Raw genomic sequence first — 26,322 nt, 5'->3', positions numbered from 1 at the left:
CTCCATGAATACACTGAGTTAGACAGAGACTACAACTTGGGAACAGGATTCATTCCACCTGCTGTTACACAACTGCCCAAATGATGTGTATGTTTGTCACTCTGAAAGTTAGTGCTTATCAGAAATTATTTTGGTATATAATTTTCTAAATATCAAGGTAACGTTTGTCATTTCAGTCATTTCATATTCACGGATGGAATTAACCGGTATGGAATGCTGTGAGCATGACCTTGTGTGGTGAGAAGGGGAGGTTACAGTTCTGTGGTCTGCACAACCCCCTGACCACACACCTTCCCCTCCCTCCTTCCCTCCATCCCTCCCTCTCTGTCTCTCTCTATTTCTCTCCCTCCCTCAGTCTCTGGCTCCCCTGGTTGTGTGCAGTATAATTGGCCACACAGAGCCCAGATCTCTTTGTTTCTCCTGCAGAGGCTTGCGGTGTAAATGCACAAGCAGTAGGCCTCATAAATCTGAGGGACTCCAGTTGTCAGATCAAAATTTCAACTCCACAATGACTTTACCCCCACCAAACCCTATACCACACTTATATGCTACCAAAACAAGATAGTGTCCCAAGGAAGGAGGAGTGTATTAGAAAACACGGAATATTGGTAATACTGATAACAATTTACAGAGGCATGTACCCTCTCACAGACAAAATCTCTCTCTCTCTCTCTCTCTCTCTCTCTCTCTCTCTCTCTCTCTCTCTCTCTCTCTCTCTCTCTCTCTCTCTCTCTCTCTCTCTCTCTCTCAATTCAATTAAATTCAATAGGCTTTATTGGCATGGGAAACATATGTTTACATCACACACACATGTGTGTGTGTGTGTGTGTGTGTGTGTGTGTGTGTGTGTGATGTAAACATATGTTTCCCATGCCAATAAAGCCTATTGAATTTAATTTAATTGAGAGAGAGAGAGATTTTGTCTGTGAGAGGGTACATGCCTCTGTAAATTGTTATCAGTATTACCAATATTCCGTGTTTTCTAATACACTCCTCCTTCCTTGGGACATATCTTGTTTTGGTAGCATACAGTATGTTCTTATCAAGCAGTCCTCAGGTTGGGCTGTTTTTCATTTTCAAGTCAACTTCATTGTAGTAAATGTCCCAAGCCAGACCAACAGTGTGGCTCTGCTGTTTCAACTGCAGTCACCTTTACAGGTTTCAGTCTGGATCTGATGTCTGATAGTGTTCTATACACTCTGCAATTAAATGTCTTACTTGTACGTCGGCCTGGGATGGAAGTGTGCACTGAAATTCAGTCAAGATGCTGAAAGGGCCTTTGTATTAGGGGGCAGAAACCTGTAGAAGTAACACAAAACTTGCAGAACACTGACAAATATTTTTTACATTTGTTTCACAAACTAATTTATGCAGAGGCAGTGTAACTGTAGTGTAATAACAATGTAATACTATTTTAGGTAAACCCATTCATTTACATAGCTAGAGTAAAATGTACTTACTAAAATGAATCCAAACCAAGATCCCAGTGTTGTTCAATTCCAATGTCATTAAATATTTCGGCGACCTTCTTGTTTCTCAGATGAAAAACAAATGACATTTCCAATATTTTAAGTCAATCTCTTAATATCAAGTCATTATTTATCAACATTATATGTCTTTATTGTCGGCCATAGGCCCCATATGAAGCATCACCTTTGACCTTACAGCAATCATATTCTTATGCTTGTATGGACTTTACTAACTGGTAGGCCTAATAAGCCTATAATAATATTTAATAGAAAACACATCAACACAAAATCACATCGTAGCTATAGCAAATGTTTAGCTCATTGCAAAATACAATGCTCAGACTGGCGGACCTTCTGTAAAGCATTTGACCTTCTCTTTTAGGATATAGGCTACTCTACACGTCGTATTGCTAAAACGCTGGATATTACGCATTCGACGTTCCTATTCATTTAACCCTCGTAATAACATATTTGTTACCCTAAAGAAAGAGAACGGTGTATTGTCATTATGCATGTTTACTGAGTATGAGCTGAAACGACCGGATTAAGCAGGAGTTTGCCACCGCATGATTTACGAAATTGAGAGATTCATGTTAATGATATTATGTTGTATAGCAAACACCGTCGCCCCTGATCAATCCCCCCCAAAATATCCGTGCGCACGATAGAAGAATCCATGGAAGAGGGTGGGAGACAAAACTTTTTTTACCCAAAAGTTTGTGTAAGCTTTCACTTTCAGCCTTATAGGCGGGGTTACAGTACAGCATGGAGTGAGCGAAACAGGACGGCGAGCGATTGCAATGCAGCACTACAGCGAACTTCCATCCAATTTAAATAAGCTCTCAAATTTTGATTTCTAAAAATAACCATGTACTCCCCGTACTGCTTGACACAGGTAAATGCCATTATTTCATTGTTATTGCTTAGTATACAGTCGGTGTTGCGGGTTAGATTAGTGCGCCCACCATTTGCAACTATGTAATAGTTGAATTTGAGCTTATTTGTTACTCTCTGTTCCTTTCTGATAGTATTTACCTTGTATCGCTGACACTTTTTCTTCTTAGATGGCATTTCTTCACAGGGCTTTCTTATGCGTTTCATTGCACATGGTTTTGGAGAGAAAATGGCGCTCCTCCCGAATCTATTTAATATAAAAGGAGGGGAGAAGTGGAGGAGGAGAAAGGAGTGAGTGTAGAAAACTGGACTGAAGTTTAGTGTTACATGTGATGGTCTTACATTGACATTTTCCAAAATGTTGATCTCACAAACGCTTGGCAGTGAGAGAGGCTACATGTGGAAGCGTGACCGTTAAAAAGCTTTATCCGCTAACGGTTGAATCTGTGACAGTCGAGGGCTTTAGGTCGGTGTGTGCTGCCGCCAGTTCTACAGTAGCCTACACTTGTCAACCGTGCTCGATTCTGATTAATATAACGTACGTATTTAGTGAAAGTAAATGGTCGGGAATATAATGTATATACTATTTTACGCACGAGTATCTCACTGCATATATGCGCCATAAGGATTATTTTCAAGGTTCTGGTCATGCCCCGTTGATGTTAACTTATTTTAGTGACTCTGGTCCACTGTACCTAGCACAAATACTGGATTTAATCTGCTATTATAAACTCTTGACCATTTCTGTTCATAGTAAAACATCCATCCCACAATTTACAGCCAAGAAATATTCAATAACTTTGAATAAGAAACCTACCTCTGATGTTGTACTCTGTGCTGCTTTTCCCTAAATGTATAACCTACTTTCAACTATACAGTGCATGTCCAGACCCTAACACCTGGTATATTTGGTATGCATACACTATACATTGTAAAGTTCACTCATATTCAATAGGGAATTACTCTGGTACTTCCACATGCAATATTTCACATTTCTGAGGACAGTTGGGCAGATAAGAATAGCTTATAAATTGAACAGCTTATTGGCACTAATTGGTAATTGATAAGGTCCTACCCAAATAAAATTTACTTTTGTAAAGCAATATAGAATCTCTTGCTATATAATATAACTAAATACATTATTGTTCAATATGCTCATTAATGGTCAAATTTGTTTTGATATATTGTATTTGTTTAGACTGGAGAGTTGATCAGGTAACAGTTTCAGAATCTACATTATCTTTTTTTAAATCAAGAATTCAAGACAAGTTTTTTGGGGGAAATGTATTTAAAGCTTCTCTTTTTCTATTTTATGAAATGATAGTCTATTTGTCCTGGAGGAAAGAGAGTATTAACAAGTATTATAGTAGCTGTTGTAACTTTTGCAGAGATGTGGTCAATGGATTGTAACAAAAAGTGCATTGCACTAAGATAAGATAACTGAAACAGTTAGTTATTTAGTTTATGGATGTGTTTAAAACATCATGTGTATTAGTAATCGTCCTATAACATCTCTGTCAAATGAACAGTGATTTAAGGTCAGGCTTCATTCTAAAATGACCAAATGTCACACATCATTGCTTAACTTTTTTGGACTCACCAAGAACCCTAAATATATGAGGTTCAGTAACTATTAATTTATGACTTATGTGCAATATCATGACTCTTGGAACTGGAAGTTTCCTTAGCTTGGCAAAGTAACTTGGAGGGAAGCACCAGAGAAAGCTCTGCTTGAAGTTGTACTGTCAACAGTATATGTTCACAGATAAATGTGACATACAACAGGGGTTTTTGAGCCCACTGACTGAAATATTAACATATTTTAGCAATATAAACCCTCATAATATAAACCTACAAAGTTCCTTGGCCTAAACTGAATCGTGAGGCACCCATCATTTAACTCTGCATCAATATGTTCCTGGTTCTGCAAAAACATTTTAGTGGTCTGCTTTTCTTCTTTCTATGCATTTTTATGTAGATTTTTTGTTCTTTATGGATTCTTTAAAAAGCCATGCCTTTTTCTGCATCCAAAATAGAATGTTTGTTGAAATTATCTGCAATTCTATGACTCTCCTAACCGGTGGCATAACTGTTGGAAATCTATTCCTATAAAGCAAACGTGTTTATCCCTTGGTTTCACTGGACAGTAGACTGCCAAGGCCTGTGTGATGCGTAGTTCATTCCTAATTTTACAGTGTTTTATTAAAACAATTTTACTTCCATGCCTCTGACTCCTGTTACAGAAGCAGAAAGGGTGTTTTTCTCAGTTGCGGGCACGGCCAGTAGTCTGTTTCCATTTAAAACTGTAGAATGATCACATGTTGTTCTCTGTTCTACTCCCTGATTGACAGAAGCAGGACAAAGCTGATTTGAATACTTTTTTAGAAGTGGATATATATTGGAAGAGAGTGTCTTGTACTTTTTAGGCCACACGGGTCTAAATTAAATGCAACTGAGAAAGAAAATAGGCCCACATATTTAGAAATGATGGAATGGGACTTTATCAGACGCACAGAGAGGAATCTCTATATAGACTCGAACTTTTCTCTCCAACAGTTTAGCATTGAGATGTTGGTAGGTCTATACACATATAGCTTCATTTGTTAATGCATATTTATTTACAGGGTTTCTGGAATTGATAAATGTTGTAATTATTTTACTAAAGCTGTTATATGGCAGTATGAAAAGAAAATTAAGCTTGATAGAGCCAGAGATTTGTTTGACAACATAACTGACTGCACATTCCGCACTTGCTGCACATATGCAGAATAAAGCCTATAGGCTAAATCCTTTGGACTGGATAAACTATATAAATATATTATTTAAAGCTATACATTGACTATATAGAGTTTGGTATGTTCATGCATTTTAGGGAGATATTCAACAAGAGAACAGCTTTGTGCATTGCACTCGTCCAGCGTGCGTGGAGCTTGCGCCTCTCTGCCCAGCCCAAGACTCCTGTATTCCCTTCACTTCTGATGTGTCTCTTGTCTGCAGATATAGACTCACATTTTTGTTTATTTAATTAAGGTTAATAATTTAAAAAACGAGTTTGGACATCGGATATGCCAACACAATATAAACAATCGAATAAATTATTAACAGTGGTAAAAGCCTTTCTGGAGAGTGGCGAGATGGATGGGGTGTAATAGAGGCAAATTATGGAAAGCATTCAGAGGTCCGGATATACTTTATTCGTGTGTTGTCTAGTAAGTCTAGTGTCTAGTAAGCATACATGTTTTATGATGTTATAAACATTACAATGTAAGCCCATACCAAAGTTATCTATAGTAGGTATGGAAATAGACTATACCAAATTCACCGTGTTGTGTGGCTGGCTGATATAGGCTATTGGCTGAGTTATTAGACACCATTATCGGAATAGCGTTGCCGTTTCCAGTCTTGCAGCACTACACTCTTAGAAAAAAAGGTGCTATCTAGAACCTAAAAGGGTTATTCGGCTGTCGAGAACCCTTTGAAGAACCCTTCTGGTTCCAAGTACCTTTGAGTTGCATTTAGAACCATTTCCACAGAGGATTCTACATGGAACCCAAAATAGTTTTACCTGGAACCAAAAAAGATGATCCTATGGGGACACCCGAATAATCCTTTTGGGAACCCTTTTTTTTGTAAGAGTGTAGGGCTTTTTCATTTATGTCATAGGTACGACTAATCAAGCCAGATTAGATCAGTAAAGCAGAATTCAACACCTTTCTTCTCTACACAGTGGAGTATCTGTGATATTGAAAAATACAAATGACATTGTTATAGTTGTTGTTGTTATAGTCATTATTAGGCATAGACTATTGTTAGGCTATAACACGGAAGCATGGCATGCTTGGCTTGTTCCCATAAAGCGCACCAGGTCATAACCATTTTCTTTTCGCATTTGCCTAAGCCACTTTAGCACTTTATGCTAATGATTTTGTTTATGCTCACAAGTTTATACAATACATGAAATGTGATCATCCTATACTATTCTTACTCGTACGACATTTTAACATCCTCTTCTCTTTGCTCTCCTGCACGCGGGACGGTGACCCCTGCGCGGGAATGCTTTTCACACCTCTTAACACCCTCGCGACACTAAAGTATTGCACTACTCACCTTCTAAACAATCCATTAGTGGTAAGTGTTGCCCTATTATTTATTTTAAGGCATATATATTTTAATGTGTGTTATATACATTTTATTAGGCATTGTTACCATAGGTTGTTGTAGCCCATATTATTATTTTTTTAAATACTACATTTTTTTTTTTAAAACGTTCATCTTATTGAAAGGAAGCATCATTTGCTAAATGTATTTCCCACACGTTCGTACTTTCTTGAAAAGCAGTCAAGGTATAGGCACAAGGCCCAAAAATATATTGGCCCGTTTTTTTTAGACAACTCAATGCTAGTCAATCACTTTTGCTGTCGGCCTGAAGTCCTACTAAGTTATTTAAAAAGCTTAACATACATAAACCAAAAGTAAACTGCGGAGAAAGAACAAGATGGCTATTTAATACAGTTTTGTTATGGGCCTAATTTCTGCAGTTTGTAGCCCCGCAGCACCGATTGGCCGAAAGTAGCCTACTAGCCGTCTATTCAAGCAGATAGGCCTAATGTTTATCAAAAGTAAGTCACATAATTTGATGATGTCATCTAAAATTTGCTAACTTGTTGCCTTGGAAATGTATCTTGCTTTTCCCATTTTCATGCAATTAACCCTTGAGTGGCAAACCCAAAATGTTTTACCATTAACCCATTATTTGCATGCATATTTGAGACAGACAGACTAAACAGATATTTGTAGAATTTTGAAACAATTTAGTCCTAAGGAACATATTTCTTGTTGCAAGTCCTCTTTGTATTGCAGATCATTAAATAATTCACCTTTGTCTTAATTACCTTCATGGCTACATTTGTGGCTTAATCACGTGCCTAAATTATCCTAAATTATGTTAGGCCTAAATTGGTATGTATTACTGTGTGTTGCTGTATGAAGATAGATTATATTTGTCTATGTCATTATCAGTTGTTATCAGGCATGGTGTTTTGAACAAAAACATATTCCACTGAAAACTCCTTGTAGACATTTTGTGAGGTGGCCTTCCAACCTCTCCTCACCCATACCCCTCCTCCTCTCCTCTCCCCTCCTCCACTCCCTCCTCCTCCTCTCCTCATCCCTCTCCTTCCAACCTCTCCTCACCCATACCCCTCCTCCTCTCCTCTCCCCTCCTCCACTCCCTCCTCCTCCTCTCCTCACCCCTCTCCTTACAACCTCTCCTCACCTTTCTCTCCCCCTCCTCCTGTCCTCTCCCCTCTCTCTCCCCAGGCCTGGAAAATGAGTTGGAACAGCTGTTCAGGGGATTAAAATCTGATGGAACCACAGTCTGAATAAACAGAAATGTTGGATTTTTTGAATTAAAGATACACACTCATACAAACAGCCCCATGCACTCCCCAACCACACACACACACACACACACACACACACACACACACACACACACACACACACACACACACACACACACACACACACACACACACACACACAAACACCAGAACCTTCCGCCCTATGTCTGAATGCGATTAGGCCACTGTGTGGTTATCACTGGATTAGCCTATGTTACAGGATCCACAGTTTTTAGGCTGAATGGCAATTATGTTTTATACTGATTTTTAAGAGGCACTCAGACAGCACTGACTGTGGTTAATCTATGGGGCAAAAACAAATACCCAAAGTGTAGTGCTCCAAAACACAGAATTGCAGTGGGAAGAAAATTAGGCCTTCATGCCTTTTATAGAATTTCTATGGCGGACATTTTGAATTATAATATTACTGTGCTTGAGTTCAGTTGTGCGGAGAGCAATCCCCCTGCCCTGCAGTAAAGCCAATCAGAATGATCCAAAGAATGTATGTAGTCTGATAGTGCTTTTCTGATTGGTGTGGAATATAGCCATTGGAGTGAGCCAGTAGAAAAATAACACCTGTGTTCCAGACAGCCCAAGTCAGTAAGGAATTTAATGGACATGTGAACTTTATTATGTTCTCCTCCTCTATCCCTAGTTGAAGGTTGGAGTTACGGTGAAACCGGAGTCCCCCAAGGGCCTTGTAGGTGTCTCGTGGCAGCGGGTGGCTCTTTTCCCATCATGTAATGGGGACACCGGCAGGCCACAATGCCAGACGCTCACAAGGACACTGTGTTCCCTTTACTTATTCATTCCTACCAGGCCACCACCACCACCGGCGGCCTCAAGTCTCCTTTGGTGGTTGGTTGGTGGTTGTGGGAGTTGGCAAATTCAAACAGCCATAAACAATGAGGTGGCAAAGCCCTGGTCTCTGTAATCACAGATATGGGCTGGCTGGTGGCTGGTGCTGTTATCTATTCCTCAGGGAGGAGGTACTGTGTCCTGGACCTAGAAATGCCCCGACTTGTTAACATTTAATGAACATATCAAGAATATTTAAAGGACATTTCAAGGTTTTGTTGATAAATGTTTTTGGAACGTTTTCCATCAAACTTTGTAAGTCCATGATGGTGGCACTGTTGTATCTCCAAAAAATTTCTGTCTATTTTATGTAGAATTCAGTACACTGTGTGATGGGGAAGACAAAGACTGGATGAATTGGAAGTATTTTGGCAAGAGGGAATATAGATTTGAATTAAGTACCATGTAGTTTTTATCTCAAGCTGCATGCAGAAAAGCCCAAACCAACTGAGTCTCATTTAGTATCTGCACAGCTGTCCTAGTATCCGTGGTGAATGGATTCCTATTGCTATTGCCATGGGAGTCTCCAGCCAAGAAGAATAGGAGGATATCCAGTGTGTGTGCAGAGAGAGTGGTGTGTGTGTGCGCACGCGCGCGTGCATGCGCCGCACTGCAGTCTCCACCCTCCTGCCTTTCCCTTCGCTCATGTCACCCCTGGAATGGATTATGCTTTGGCAGAACCCTGGCAATGCCTTCAGCCCCAGTGCGGTTCTGTGGTCGCCGATATGTTGTGCTGTTGCCATGGCTACAGAACGCACACACACACACACACAAGCACAAATTACATAATTGAGCTAGAATATACATAGGCACACACAAATACTTCTGTACAATCTGGGAGAGAGAAGGGGCTCAAGTGAAAATGTGGCTTTCCCCTACAAATCAACAGAGGGAAGGAGGGAAGGATCCCGGTTCCCAGCTATGTCGGAGCTGTGGGCAATAAGGTAGCTGCATGGGATGGACTGACACGTTGGTACAGTATGTGCTTTCCATGATTAGTCATGAATCTAAAGAGTGGAGCACCTATTATCACCTATTATCTAGTATTTAGACCACTGACTGTCTGACAACTAGTTTGTCTGGGAGTGAGAGGATATGGTGAGGATGGTGGTATTTGTGTAAGAGAGGGTGTGGCAGCTTGGGTTTGCAGAGATAGACATGCCATGGTGTGGTAGCTAGAACGTGTTGTTGTTTTGACAGTTGAAAAGGTCTACAGTATGTTGTTCTTATTTCCTTTGCCATTTATTTCTCACCATGCAACATTCTCTCTGTTCTCTACCCATCCCCTGTGGAGTGTTAGTGTGGGGGAGATGATAAGTGTTTTTGCCTGATGGGCCCTATCTCAGAGGGCATCGGTGAGATATGCAGACCTCACCCACTAGCACTCTGTTACACTCTGTTACACTCCACTAGGTCTGTAGTGGGGTGTAATGGCAGTGTTTGAATTGAAAAGTGCCACACAAGTCAGAATTGAGGGGATTGTATGGAGCTTAACAACACTGAGGGAGTCTGTTCTAGACGGAAATGTAGACTCCTGTGTCCCAAGTCTATCAGTAGTAGTGTTGTAAGTGATTTATAAAAGCAGGTGGATGTGCTTTTAATATCAAATACCTCAAAATGTTTTGGGTTTGTTTGTCTCATACAGAGCATAAACTTCACATCAAGTGTGTGATTGGTAATATGAGAAAAAGCATGAAGATCCATTGTTTTGGCATGTCACCGGTCTGCTGCTGCTGCTCATTGACACCCCACTAAAGGTCACTACAGTAGGGGCCTGTTGTTTGTAATGGAGGTGGGGACAGCAGTCTGGTCTCTGACCTCAACTACCACTGATCTAAATATATAGACCCCTCATTACATTGCTGCTGGATTCATCTGTATGAAATCTGAGATCTATCTACCCCTCTGCCTCCCTCTTGCTCGCTCTCTCTCCCTACCAGACACAAACACACTCATAACCAAGCATGCACAAGCTCACACAAATATGGCACAATCTTACCTCTAAATCGGTAATATCTCCCCATCTATTTTAACACATCCATCCAAAACACACACGTACAGTATGTGATTGAAAACAGACACACATACATGCACATTCAAACCCTCTCAGGCTTTATGCATTATGCATGAATGGACACATACACCGGCCAGCACACACGCTCAAACACTTCCCACACCTGCACACACTTAAGCACGAGGCGCAGGTGTGCATTCTCGACTCTCCCTTGTCAGTCTGGTGCCGACCGTCAAAATCTCGGCCAGCACCACTAGACCAGAGTGATGATTGGGGAGGTGGTGTTGGTGGGGTGGAGGGGGGCTGTTGTGTTGCCAGCGTACCATGTGTGCCAGCTCCTCGACTGACTCCTAACCCATATGGCACTTCACTCCCTAACCTCCCCCAAATCTGACTGTGGAAACATACTGCATTAGCACTTCTCCCTGCACCTGGCTGTTGCTGAAGAGACAATTATGTACATTAGCAGACAACTGCAAAATACCTCATCTCACAACAACCAATGTGGGGAGTGGTGGTGGTTGGGGGGGGGGGGGTAGTTTAGGTTAGGGTAGTTGTAAAGTGAAGACGTCACCCAATGACGTCACATATTGTTCTCATGTAATGTTGCCATTTTGCAACTCTTTCTGATGAGCAGGTGAATCAAGGTGAAAGTTGATTTGTGGGTTTTGGCTCAATTAATGACACTACTTTAATCTTGTTTCCTGTTTGTTACTACCTCATTGAGTTAGTGTGTTGAAATAGAATCGGTTTTGTTTTTCTAGCCTAGGGTGTGATGAATGCAGCCGTGAGTTGGAACCTGATAACTCTGATCCTCGATAAGATTACCAATCTGAAAATGATCACTTTATGATTAAAAGTTTACATCGGTGTAAACAATATGTTTTGCTTACATATTTTCATCAGGAATGAGAATGATCTTCATTGGGTTAAATGGAGCATTTAATGGGTTAAACTTGGAGGGAAGGAGTTTTCCTGTCTTGGGGACGGGTGGAGGAGCATTGACGTTTGGATGCTAACAAACCCTCAAGTCAAGCTGTAACAAAAGAGCTTGTAACCTTATTTCAAGAGCTGCAAAAAAAACAAGGTAAAAGGAAAATTAGAAGTTAGAAAGACGGGGGATCATAAACAATAATATAAGTATCTTAGGCTGGCATGACTGCACATCTGTACGTTTCAGTTTCTCCTTTCTTTCTTTCTTTCTTTCTTTCTTTCTTTCTTTCTTTCTTTCTTTCTTTCTTTCTTTCTTTCTTTTTCATTCTCTCTGTCTGTCTGTCTGTCTGTCTGTCTGTCTGTCTGTCTGTCTGTCTGTCTGTCTGTCTGTCTGTCTGTCTGTCTGTCTGTCTGTCTGTCTGTCTGTCTGTCTGTCTGTCTGTCTGTCTGTCTGTCTGTCACTCTGTCTGTCTGTCTGTCTGTCTGTCACTCTGTCACTCTATCACTCTGTCACTCTGTCACTCTGTCACTCTGTCTGTGCTGTTTGGCCACCCGGTCCAGCGAGGAATTGCTGTCGCCCTGGGAACAAAGCACTGCAGCTCTCTCCTCAGAGCAGGAAGTTGGGCCCTGGCCAGTGGTGGAAAATCTATACGCATAATATAACATATCTTTACCTTACATGAACTCTGAGGAGGACTAGCAGCTACGAACAAACACAGAAAGGGTGTGTGTGTGTGTGTGTGTCCTGAGATTCTTGTGAGGGTCTGCTGGCTGTGGCTGTAGGCCATACTGAGAGTAGTGTGGAGAGCAGGTCAGGGCCCTTGGTAGTAGTCGAACACAAATAACTGCTGCTACTCCTCTATGTGGAAAAGGTATCCACCGTACTCTGAACTGAACTTCACTGTTGGGGCTTTGAAAATGACTTCAAGCAAGGGTGAGCTTTTGACATGGAAACTTTTCAATTTGAGTGGAAAATGTTATCCCCCTTCAGTGAAAAAATAAATAAAAAATGCAATACTTTAAGGTTTACGTTAAGTGGGCTACAGCCAGACAATCACGTCACATAAAGTTTATTTTTGTAAAAAATACAGATTGTATGTAACAACAATGCATGAAGAAAAACAAGGTCAAGCCTACATATGTCACCACTCACCAGGTTCAATGGGGACTTCATGACATCACTGTTGTAGCTCAAGGAACTGTGCCCCAACTCGCACTATGTTTTCACAAAGTGGGAAAAAGCTTCTCCTTCAAACATATGCAGGAGTTTAGAAAAGCAGCATTGCATTGCTCCTTGATCAGCCCTTTCCCATACTTAATAAGATGTCTGCTTGCTTGAGGTATAATTTCTTTTAAAGCACTTTCTCATGTGACCACTCGTGATCTGAATGGAGAAACAATGTGCTCTTGTCATGGTCTCAGTTTTTAGTGCTTTGTTGAAAAGAGAATGAGGAAAAACTACAACCCCTGTCTAAAGTGTCAAGTTTATGTCAGTCTTTTTGGCACAGGATGTCTTGAGAATAACCTTGTAAAACCCAAACACATATCATTATCGTCATCAGTTAAGTTACTTTTTGCCATCTGCAGCATATTATGGGGACTGTCAAGTCTAGACATGATGGACCATCAAATGGTGTTGAATATCTACATCAAATCCCTACACGTTTGTTTTCATTTGTCATGTCGTGTCTTTTCCATTACCCAAATAAGGATAGTTCCCGACTTGGAGTTAGGACTCTTGTGGGGACCACAATTCCCTGTATGTCCCGGTCATGCTACTAAAATGTATGATAAATGTGAGTAGGAATGGCTTAGGCGGTTGCAGAGGTGTACATTATAGTGGGGTTTTAAGTTCAAGATTTATGTTCATCATCTTTAGACTAGATGGAAGAGCTCCTGACCAAAATACATGTCTGTAGTTGATCTGTTCTGTAGGATTTGCTTGAGTTAGCTGTGTGTATGTTTGACTGTGTAACCGCGGTCAATGTGCTGCTAACAGCTTAGCTTCCTCCGACTGCCCCATACTGGGTTCGAACCAGTGATCCTCTGCTTCACAACACACGTGACTGCCATTGACAATGCTCCAAAGGGTTGAGCCACTCAAAAGGTACCAATTTAATGGTATATGTCCTTCCGCGACATTTCAAGCTAGCCGTGGAGTGAGCTTACGGCACGTTCTTAAAGCCGTTACATTTGCATAGAATATGTTTGAGCCTGAGTGATTAAAGTATATGTTTCAGTGAGCATTCAAGGGCAATGTGCATCCATCTTTAAAATCTAGAACATTTGCAGCAGCAACTGCTCAAAGTAAAAACAATCAAGGAGAAGAGAGTCTGTGTTTGGGCAATACAGTAGGTTGGTTAGCGCTCCAAGCCGTTCTTTTAACTAATGTGATTTGTTCTATTTCCCCCCCCCCCATCAATCAATACGGTGCATATTTACTGTAACTGACCTCTATGTATATTTGAGAAAGACTCTTTATAGCCATGGCTGGTTGTATTCTCTCCTTGGAAGTGGAGTGTGATTAAAACAGACGATATAAGCGTATTGTATTTCCTAGGGTACTGGAAGGAATGTGAATGCATCATAACCATATTACTCTAGTTAAAAACTGTTTCTGTTGCCAAGTCAGTGGATACATGGGATACCCTCCCTAACAGTGGCTCTGCACAAACAGATAGAACCCAACCCAACTCCAACCAAAAACAGCCCCCAGAAAGATGTCTGCCTCCTCCGAATCCATCTGACATTTTTTGTTGTGAGAGAGAGAAGCATGTCGCTGGTGGGACTTTGGTCGGTACAATCCCTCCACTGTTAAAACAATGCTGCAGTTGTCTTCCATAACCTAATTACTCCCTCCAGGGGGAGAAAGGCAACAGCACAAAATCCCAGAGTTAGGAGTTCTGATCTCCACTCTTAAAGAAAAGGCCTCATTCATTTCCCTCCACCACACAGACGGTCTGCTTTTCATTGGTCTAGGATTGGGTTTAGTTTAATAGTTTAATTACAAACTATCATGATATTGGAGTATAAAAGCTTTGTTTTATTTGGAGTCTGCTCCGTGATCTCTTATGCTCAGCTGATATTGAGAATGAGGAGCACTTTCTGTATTACGCCTAGTAAAACTAGTTGGGGTTTTGATTGAGGTCATTTTAACATATCTGACCTCTTGTCCTCTGCCCATAATGTGTTTGAGCTGGAGACTAATCAGGATATCACTGTTATCATGCTCTAGTTGGTACAGGCAGACAGACAATGTAAAGGTACCCAGAACCAACATGTCTTTCAGGTGCAACTTTTCTGTACAGCTAGGCAAGGGAAAAAATAAAACGTTGTTTTTTATCACCTCCATCATGTACTAGCACTGGAAGGTTGCTGAAACGTTATTACAGTAATTTAACACAAGGAAATCTCTACAGGAAGAAGGGAAAGGGATGTGGGAAGTAGCGTTTACCAATAGGAAAACAGTGTTCATGTCTCTCACTCCCCAGAACATCACCCACCTCCTATTTTATTTATTTGTTTATGCGGACTCAGAAAATCAGAGCTGCCATTGTATGAAACAAAGCAAGCAACCATTGGATAGCCTTTTTTTCTCAATGTTTATTGCTAACTCAGTCTGCTTAAAGAAGTCTATGCATTTGGTTATCTGGGGCTTTTCCTTCTATTATGTGGCACAGGCTTATAAACACAGAATAAATGAGTCATCATCTTCACATTCATTGACCAGAAGACTTTATGAGGATTTCTTTGGTTGACATTGGCATGAATACAATTCATCTGTATATTAGTTCAGCCCCACACAAATTCAGTTTGGTAACATTAGCTTTTTAGTGTAAGTTTTTTTTGTTGTCAGTTGGTTCATGTAAATATAAGGGGTATGCTCTGATACAGTTAGCGCCTATACAGTATGTCCATGTAGGCCTACTCTATGAACAGGCCACACAAGGAGACCAGACAGTGGTGTGTCTCTGTGAGTGTTTGTGTTAGCCTGAGTTGCTTTCCTGTGCTGTGTGGGGCTGTGTCCGGCGTGTGTGGACCCCGGCCCTCATTGTCGGCATCCTCAACGTTCTTCCGCCCTAGAGGGGACTGCAGCAGAGGAAGCTAAACTTTGCTGACATGAAGGAGGCTCTTCCTTCAGTCTCTCTACTGGTTGATTAACCCTCTCTGTCTACCTGTCTGTCACTGGGACTAACCATGAAGCACGCCTGGGGTTCTAATCTCATGTTTGATTCATCGCAACAATGACAATGATGATGATAGTACCATTATTACAGAGTTATCATTTTATTTCAGATATATAGACATTATGCTTGAACGTTAATCGCATGAATGCACTTTCTCGAACCTCAAAGAGAACATTATTTTCTTTCTTGTTTTACATCTATGAAACAAGAAACAAACAAGTACCTTTCTTGTCTATTAAAATACCTTCCATACTTTCCCCTGGATGATGAAAGGGAATTGAGTCATTATCACGTCAACGACTGCTAGATAATGGTACCTGTGGGTTATGTGAAGCGGCTCTATTTATTATCATCACATGAATCATTTTCATCTCTTCCCTTCCTCCGTCTCTCCTTCCTTTTAACCTCTCTCTCTCTCTCACACACACACACACACACACACACACACACACACACACACACACACACACACACACACACACACACACACACACACACACACACACACACACACACACACACACACACACACACACTTTCTCTTTCTCTTTCTCTCTTTCTCTGTCTTAGCAGAGGCATTCCTTTATCAGACTTATTGCAGACACACCTACAGGAGTGTCCATGAGCCGCACCTCTATTAAACATACCCCCATTTGTGTCATTTGCCCTCAGCGGTAGTAAAACAAAGTACAGGGTGTTTTGGCCTTACTCAAGAACCGTGCAGGTGTGACTGACTGCAGATCAGCAGGCCTCATGGAGGACTCGGAAGCAAAAGTCTAATTGCTGGTTCTCAGTTTCCTCATGTGGGAGAGAATGGTAGAGAGATAGAAAAATAGAGACAGAGGAGGGGAGAGAAGGGCACAGACATGGAGGGTGAGACAGTGGGGGTTGTGAGTTTGGGATGGCGGTAAAGCATTTGCATAAAGGACAGGGCAGTGTGCCCGGCTGTGGAAAGGGTTGGCATCACGCCTCACCGACTGGCAGAGGGAAGACTGAAGAGAGAGAAAAAAATGAGAGATGGAGAAAGACAGAGAGAGAGGGGGGGTAAATTTAGTCAATAGTGCATCCCTTGTTCAGAAAGAGGAGGGCCCTGGCTGTTGGCAGGAGAGCTGGATAAATCTCTAGTTTGATTGTGTGCTAGATTGCCCCTTTATTTCTTGCAAAGCGTTCAACACTCTGCAAGAGTAGTGTGCTTCCCTGTGTGTGCATGTGTGAGTTTTTTGTGCAAGCCATGATTGTCTCCTCACATGTTTCTCAGTCTATATTTATATGTAATCAGTACATCTTGGAATTTAGAATGGCTTGTAAAATGCTAACTCTTCCTAACCCTAAAGCACATTAGTAACCTAGCCAATGCAATACCAAATGCTAATTTACTGCGTAGGCATTAATATATCCTCAAGACAATTGGACCACAAAACAGACAAGGAGACCGAGCCATTTGCTGGTGGTCTCTCGCTGCCCTCGGATCAAAATACGCCCAGTCCAAAGTGGACTCCGCCCCCACAGACAACACTCCACGGGTCTGGCTCAATCAGAGAGGACCCCAGAGTCACAATGCTGCAGCCGCACTGGCTGCACTACTGATGATGTCATAGTAGTAGAGAGTGAAAGGGACGATTATCTAGCATGGGCTTGTTATTTCTGTCCCTGGGTATGACTAGCTTGTTACCCATAAAGCCTGTAGTTACGATGGAGACTGTAATGATGCATCATACTGTACTCTCGGGGCATATGTGTTTTTTAATTACTAGACATCCCTTTGATTTCTTATCCTGCACTGTTTGAAAGTGGAATAAAGCCCATTAGGTTAGTTAAGCAGCAAGTTAACACATGAACGTGAGATCCCTCTTTTCATGTAGTGTTGAGATTCTGAATCAAAAGGACATGTAGTGGGTTCTTTTTAGACTGTGGCACATTGTTGAGATCTCTGAGCTCAGGAATGAGTCACAATGCTCATAAAAATTAAAGTTCTCCCAACTACATGCATTGGGCCATAGAGATAACAGACTAGGCAATGTGCTATGAATTAATTATGAATTAAAAAATACTTTAGATCTCTGAAAACAACATTGCTTCTTGATACGGACATATTCAGTGAGCTGCCAGGTAAATTGTCATTAGCCATATATTTTAGCCTCACAGGCCATCGTTTGACAGATTGTTACCAGGGTTTAAGGAGATGAATTGAGATTTAATTGGTGAATGGAACTGTGGACGTTATTTTCTGTGATGAATACATTTCAATTTCAATTCACAACGCCAGAACTGATTGCTAAACAGTCCTTCCTTTAGTGTAATCATGTCCTCCAGAGGTTCAGTGTTTCTTAATGGAGGCCGACAGTGGCTGGGTAGCTGCGGCCCATCGACGGCTCTCTGAGGAGATAAACATGTTGTCTGGTGCAGAGTCAGCCAGCCTGTCACAGCACGGCGAGCCGCCAGCACCGTCACTGAAAGCAGGGCGGTGGTTTCCCTATTCAACTAAACATTCTTTCTAGACAGCGGTGTGGTGCTAGGGGGAAGAGGAGGGACGGGGAGGGGGGGGGGGCATGTGATGAGGTTCAAGTGGAAACCTCAAGTGCTACTACTGCCCCGTCATGAAGTCAGACCTTGTGGTGATATGCCTTGTCCTCTGTACAGTAGGCGTCTCACCTGTTTTAAAGGGCCTACTCACTAGTATGACATCATTAGCCTTCATCAGTATTGTTCCCTATGTAAACATACTCATGTATTGCTAAATTTGTTTAAAATATTTTCCTGCACACCCTGTCAATAATATCCCATCGTTTCTCTGGAACACGAAACAAGTTTCAGCCTGTGTTTTAACTAAAGGCAGAATAATATCAATTTGATATCTCTGTACACCATTACAAAAACAAAATGGTTTAGATCAGTGGGTTCACCTGGATCTCAATGTTTTCAGAAAGGTTTCAGGTCTTGACATGGCACACATGTCACGTTCTGACCTTTATTTCCTTTGTTTTGTCTTTGTTTAGTATGGTCAGGGCGTGAGTTGGGGTGGGCAGTCTATGTTTGTATTTCTATGTTTTCCTATTTCTGTGTTTGGCCTGTTATGGTTCTCAATCAGAGGCAGGTGTTTTGTGTTGTCTCTGATTGGGAACCATATTTAGGTAGCCTGTTTTGTGTTGGGTTTTGTGGGTGGTTGTCTTCAGTCTTCGTGTGTCTGCACCAGACAGAACTGTTTCGGTTTTTCACATTTGTTGTTTTTGTATTTTGAGTGTTCACTTTTATTAAACAAGATGAACAATTACCACACTGCACATTGGTCCTCCGATCCTTCTAACTTCTCCTCCTCAGACGAGGAGGAAGACTAAAGCCGTTACAACACCAAAACGTTTTCATGTTAATTCAGGCCGGTGCTGTTTGCTAAATGATCCTTGGCTTGATTTGTTCTTTAAAGCTCAAGATAAATCTTCTGCGGAGTCTATTGGAACCATACCTCGATATCTAACACCGCTTCATGAGTACTCCAGTCAACTATGTGGTAGTGCAGGGTGATATAGGTCAGTGGTACTGTAGAGTGGGCTGGGGAGAGGAGAGGTGGTGGTAGTACTAGCCCCTGCCGCAGCGTGGCGTGGCTGTGAGGTGACGACCCTGCGTGGGGCCGGTATGTGCCGTGCGTGCCTCCCTCTGATGGCTCCCCGGCCAACCCTGGGCCTGTGAGCACGCATCCACCACAAATTGCTTGCAGATTTTTCACACATAGTAACGCGCTGGTTTGTAAACTGAGATAATTACAACGAACGCTAGCGCTGCGCTTCAAAAGTCTTTACACATCACTTGCTTGCCCACAGAGAGAGTAAGATTGTGGGGAGGGTTTTGCTTTTTTTCCCTTTAAGTCGAATTTTCACTCTCTCCTTATTTTTCTGGTTTAATGATTAACAGAAATGATTACGCTGATTACAATGGAGAGTTACGAGGCTGGCACTGTACTCTCACTGTAGCCTACACTAATCACAATGAAAAACACTGGAGCTAAATGGGGACCTCAGTAGAGCTCTAGCCTATGTTCTCAATCCCGACAGAAATTCATTTTAACCCAGATGCGGTAGCTGATAGTGAGGTATTGGGAGGTGTGATGCCATTTCGATGGCACTGGTACTTACAGAGATGAATGTGTTAAAACAGAGGATTGACAGGATTTCGGAAGAGATCAATAGGAAATGATGGGTGTTGGTGCGTGGGAGAGCGTGCTGACTGACGTCAGTGTGCCAGTGTCAGTGTTGGCATATGCAGCCTTTGTCCCTGACTCACCTGCACCCTCAGAGCCGTGTAGAGACTGAACTCAAGGAGGGCATGCCAACGGGGGAAGGGGCAGACTAGACTGACACGCTTACCTGTGGCAGAAGCCAGGCAAGGACACACACCTACTACCCTCTGTGAATGGCAAAGCCTGTATGAATGGCAACTTGAGTGTATATGCCACTTTGTGTATATGACGTTCATGTCTGTGGATGTGGATGTGTTGGTCGTTTAGGGTCTATATGTTACATGTACGTAACGGCTCTGACAAGGCTTACTTACTTACTACTTAGGTTACATGTACATATTTGCACATAAGTCTGTGCATATAATTTGGATGTCCCTGAAGTGATGGTGTGTTAGTACACTGGCATGCCTACGTGCCTGGGCTGGCATGGCACCCCCCGCGGCCATGTGTCTCTCACTCACCCTGGAGCTGCTGCATGTGTCTGTCTGGCCTGGGTGCTAAGCCTCCACTGCCGCCCTCCCTACCTCCTCTCCTCTGTGTGGCCCGGCAGGGTCAGGGTCTGCCAGCATCCAGGGTCAGGGACACTCAGCTGGTCAGGGGAGAACAGCAGTGAGCCACACCAGGCCCACATCTCTCTAATGAAGAGACAGGCTCTCAGGTTATCCAGACAGACCGTGGCATAATTGGTCTAATGAGATGAGAAGGAGGCCTGTGCTGCTCAGGTATCTTTCTACCGTGGTTAATGGGTTGTCTGGTTGTCTGACAGAAGACTAAGTTGTTGTTTGTATGGTCAGAAACATTTCAGATTGTTCTATTTGGCAAAAACATTTACGAGACATTTTTATGCATCATCCTTTGTATTGTATTTTTGAAAATTGTATTCTGTTGTAAAACGTGTAATACTGCAATGCATCTATAATCAAAATATAGACCTACAGCCTAATGTTGTTAATGTATTCAGTTGAATTGTACATTTTTGAAAATGATTTAGAAATGTCATATAAAAATGCATTTTGGGCGGTATTTTAAGGTCCGCCACTCCTTCGTCAGACGCAATTCTCCTTGGAGAGCCTATTAATTTTAAGCAGGGCTATTGTGAAATTATTATATAGAACACAGTAACGGAAAGTTGATGATTGCATTTTTACCACAATGTTTTATAGAGATTGCAATCGATTTCCTTTACTCTGCTATTGACCTATCCCACTGGGCAAAATATGTTTGAATCAACGTTGTTTCTACGTCCTTTCAATAAAATAATTAATTCAACGTGATGACGTTGAATCGACGTGGAAAACTGATTGGATTTGCAAAAAGTAATCAACGTAAGGGAATTTCGTATTTTTTGCACCCTACTTTTACCGTATATTTTTTGTTGATTTAATAGTGAATTCACTTACTCAACCAAATTTAATTTAAAATTAGACGTTGAACTGATGTCTGTGCCCAGTGGGACGGGCCTGCCTGAAGTATGAGACAACCGCATATCTTATCTGGCCTTAAAATGTCGGATAATGAGCCCAATATTGCTTTTGGAAACACAGATACACTGTATAATTTCATTGTTTGATTACCTTTATGAATTTGTATTATTCACATGTCGCTAACGCAGGATCACTGATAGGATACCTGCCCCTTCTGTAAATGCTTTTAATGTAGAGTCCCTCCCCATCGTCTACTCTGCTAATGGCCATCTCTAAAGTAGCAGAGGTGTTCACTGGAGACTTCTCCACACCACTCTCACGTTGTGAGAGAAAAACAAACTTTATGTTTCAAGTGGATGATTCACCATATAGGTATCCAGCAAGTAATGACAATGACACCACTCGTCTGTTCTCAACGTTAGAGAATAGGCTGCTGCAAACTTTTTGTGCTCACCTCTGCTCTGCGTACAGGGACTCGCACGCCCTGTGGAACACATCACCCCCTGACATCGCTGTCCATGTTTTCCTAAAGCCAACGAATAAAACCCCTTGTGTATCCGATGCACACAAATGGCATCCAAGTAGGCCTACTAAATGTTTTAAAAGAAAAATGGATGGTTGTCAAACGCGTAAATTAGCAAAGGTTTAATTTACTGTAGTTTACTCAACGTTGTGCTGCCTGCGCTCATTGCCTATTCGTTTTCAAATATAATTTATACTCATACCACTTTTCAAAATCGAAACTTTTTTTTCGTTGTTATCTTCAAATCCGCATTTTTTTATGAGTTAAGCATAATCTATGGTGACAAAATATTAACAATAACAGAACTTCAATAAAAATGTAAATGGCGTTTACACCCCGTTTTCACCCAATTTTGAACGAACCTGAAGAGAAACTTCATTAGCATAAACATTTAAAGAATTTGTTCAGCGACATAATGTGACATGTACTTTTGTATAATCATTATCTGCATTGAACTTCTTGTAAATGTTCTTAAAACAATATATCCAAGACTAGGGGAAATGGAGCAAAACACTCACATCTCGTCGAAGCACTCCTTTCCAACTAACGCCAACAAAATCTGTAAATTGAAAAAGTTTCAAATAGTCCTTTTCAGCCGGTAAAACGTTTTTTTTATTGTCTGATTTAGTGCAAACTTACACCAAGACAGCAATGAAACGGTATATTTTAGTTAGGCTATAAAGGAGCACATTCTGGGATTTTAAAGGTGTTTGTTGGTTTTTCGATTATTAGCTTTTATCTTTTCAATTTCCCGCTGTATGAAGCAATCAAAATCGAAAACATTTGTTGAAAACATAAGGACTCTTTTAATTATTTTACAACAAATGATTTCATTACCTCCATATCTCCCTAAACCTAAAGGTTTTTCTCTGCCAGTGAATTTGCTGAATATGTTCATATCAACGAAAGTTGCACTCTTAGCCTATACATAGGCCTATACATTTCCTAAGCATTTATACTTATGAATTTCCTTATCAAAATCAAATCAAATGTTATTGGTCGCATAGACATATTTAGCAGATGTATTGCAAGTGTAGCGAAATGCTTGTGTTCCTAGCTCCAACAGTGCAGTAGTATCTAACAATTCACAATACACACAAGTATAAACGTAAAATAATGGAATTAAGAAATATCTAAATATTAAGAACAGCAATGTCGGAGTAGCATTGACGAGAATACAGTAGAATACAGTATATACATATGAAATGAGTAAAACAGTATGTAAACATTATTAAAGTGACCAGTAGCATACAGGTGCTGGCGTTCCTTAAAATAAGTGAAATGTACAAGCAACACACTTTGCAACAACTTTCTGGATTAAACTTCGGAATACTTTTCCAAAGTAGGCCTACTGATGTATGAAGAAAATAGACAAGAAATTGGAAAAACTGACACATAGTCCTGACCTAACTAAAACATCATAGAAACTCCAATCCATGTAGAAAGCCTATATTCTGTCTGAAATAAAACCAGGCATATGTTTTTTTAATGAAAAAAAATGTACCCTAATTTATACAGCAGTCTAATTTATCCAATCCTGAGTTCAATGTTTCCTGATTTTCCATATAGACTTGTGTAGACCTTCTTTTAAAACGCCAGTGAAAGAGTTCATCTGCACATGCCAGGTCTCCTGTCATCCAGACGCGAAAAGAATCGAGAAATATAAGGCCAAAAGTGTTTCTCCATGGATATAGTCACGTTGAACATTTTCTGTTCTGTTAATATAATACACATTGTTTTATTTGTTTAATTGAAACACTTTATTTTTGTATAAATTGCATGTGTAACTTGTATGGGGCAACAGGTAGAGTTGCCGTTAACACGTGCCATGTGAGTGCAGACTATTATAACTTGGAACTGAAGTTTTTGAGTAGGTTAATGGGCTACATTTGGTGTGTATCCTATTGATTAACATATTTTATTTCATGTTTTTGAATAGGCCTAAATATATAGGCAATTGCTCTCCCATTAAAGGGCACATATCCCAATCAATATTCTCTTGAATTAACAAATCAACACATTTCAACTGGCCTATAAGCACACTGACGTATTTGCATACACTATTCCCAACACTTACAGGGGTAAAGATAGTTTACTAATTAGTTTTGCCATTCAATAGATTTTCCATCCGTGAATTAATCACTTTCTATACAGCCTAGGCAAGGCCTACACATATTTATGCAACGAATTGTATTGTAAAATTTTGTAGATTTTAGCCTGCCAGTTTGGATTTTTAGCCGCATTTATTTGTAGGTGCTTGGGTTTATTCTGCTATTATTAATTGAAACTGGATTTTACTGACGGTGACAAAGTGGCACAAATGGCTCGCTGGCGGGAGTGCCAACCAGTCTTTCCAGCTCCTTCATTTCCATCGTCCTCTTGGCAGACTCCAATGATGATGTCTTCACTCTTTAAGCATTAATATTGTAAGTGCCGCGTGAAGAAAAAAACAGTGGCAGCATGTTTAATTGTCTTGGACAAAGTCTTAACTTCACTACTTTTAATGAGTTTGAAATGTTTTTCAATAGGCTAGATCATCATATTTTGAAATGTAGTCTACTGTGAATATGTGAAATCACTATTGTGGCATTTGGCCTATATCATACCATGGCCTGTCTGCTTGTTGTAACACAAGGCATCGTGGTGTTGTTAGTTAAGAGTTCACACTGGTCTGTAGGCCTGATGTTTTTCGCGGTCTTTTAGGAACAGTCACGAGCAGCAGGTCTAGGTGGGGTCAAGTCTTCGTTGGATGAGAGCGTGCGAACAGCATGTTTCTGCTCCCTGTCAGTCCAGACATGTTATTGAAAATTATGACAAATAAATGAAATGAGAGACACAAAGGTAACCATGTGAGACACTGGTTGAAAATAGCGATAAAAATGGCAGGGCAAGCTCAAGCAATTCAGCATGTAGCCTGAGAGGAGCCATTTAGACGTTATTTGAGTGAGTAAATAAATGTAGGCCAATCATATAAATGAACGAAAATGTCTGTATGATAACACATTTAGCTTTAAAAAAAAATACAATTATTGATATCCATAGACTGTACCTTGGCTCATTGGAGAATGTAACAAGGTGCCAATATAGGTTAGCATGTGTTGCCAATGTGAAGGCAGAGGCCTAGGCCCTAAGGTTTTCAAATGGTTTAAGAAATATAGCTGTGAACAACATAACTGTTAGTGTTTTATGCATGTTAAAGGTCTATAGGTTTTATGTTTTTACTCTCACAATGCATGGATGGATTTGTCAGTTGAAACAACAAGTTATTAACATGATTTGCAACAGAGAGCTAATAGAATGTTTTACATACAGTAAAGTGTTCAGGCACCATTTGAATGAATTGTATTCATAAAGAAATGCTAGCTACTTGATGCAAGCCTTGTGCTGCAATTTGACTGTCTCTATATTAGGGATGTCAAACACTCAGCCTACTGCACAGACTTTATGGATGCTCTAGTTTAGAGCGCCTGGTTAAATTGTGCTCAAGAGCATTTTTTAAATCTTTAAATGTTTAAACTAGTGAGAAATATAGCCTATGTGATTATTGAAAAAACCTGCGAGTTTGCATCATTTACTATCATCCTAAATTAAGATATAGAATTATTTTGCCATATCTAATTAATGTACAGTTGAAGTCAGAAGTTTACATACACCTTAGCCAAATACATTTAAAGTGACTAGTGATACATTTATTACATCAATTGTTCCATTATTAAAGTGGCTAGAGTTGAGTCAGTATGTTGGCAGCAGCCCCTTAATGTTAGTGATGGCTGTTTAACAGTCTGATGGCCTTGAGATAGAAGCTGTTTTTCAGTCTCTCGGTCCCCGTTTTTATGCACCTGTACTGACCTCGCCTTCTGGATGATAGCGGGGTGAACAGGGTGGTTGTTGTCCTTGATGATCTTTTTGGCCTTCCTGTGACATCGGGTGGTGTAGGTGTCCTGGAGGGCAGGTAGTTTGCCCCCGGTGATGCGTTGTGCAGACCTCACTACCCTCTGGAGAGCCTTGTGGTTGTGGGCGGAGCAGTTGCCGTACCAGGCGGTGGTAGAGCCCGACAGGATGCTCTCGATTGTGCATCTGTAAAAGTTTGTGAGTGTTTTTGGTGAGAAGCTGAATTTCTTCAGCCTCCTGAGGTTGAATCTGAGTACGGCGCTCAGAGCCCAATCCAGCCAAAGATATATCCGCCATGTTGGAGTCAACAGAAGTTAGAAATAACATTATAAATATTCACCTTACCTTTGATGATCTTCATCAGAATGCACTCCCAGGAATCCCAGTTCGACAATAAATGACTGATTTGTTCCATAAAGTTCCATAAAGTCCATCATTTATGTCCAAATAGCCACTTGTTGTTAGCATGTTCAGCCCAGTAATCCATCTTCATGAG

At 40.9% G+C, this 26,322-nt stretch overlaps 1 protein-coding gene across 1 annotated transcript in view; it reads left to right on the top strand.

Annotated features, from left to right (window-relative positions):
• The first annotated feature begins 2,227 nt into the window (after window positions 1–2,227).
• Window positions 2,228–26,322, top strand: part of LOC120045783 (nuclear factor 1 X-type-like) — a 49,495-nt gene continuing 25,400 nt past the window's right edge. The window contains exons 1-2 of the mRNA XM_038990713.1: window positions 2,228–2,364; window positions 6,456–6,491. Coding sequence (XP_038846641.1) covers window positions 2,338–2,364; window positions 6,456–6,491 — 63 coding nt within the window. The 5' untranslated portion in view covers window positions 2,228–2,337. The remainder of the gene's footprint in view (window positions 2,365–6,455; window positions 6,492–26,322) is intronic.

This window comes from Salvelinus namaycush, chromosome 4 (assembly GCF_016432855.1).
Source record: "Salvelinus namaycush isolate Seneca chromosome 4, SaNama_1.0, whole genome shotgun sequence".
Classification (NCBI taxonomy): Eukaryota; Metazoa; Chordata; class Actinopteri; order Salmoniformes; family Salmonidae; genus Salvelinus; species Salvelinus namaycush.
The sequence above is the reverse complement of the archived record's forward strand: the minus strand, read 5'-3'. Positions and strand labels throughout refer to the sequence as shown.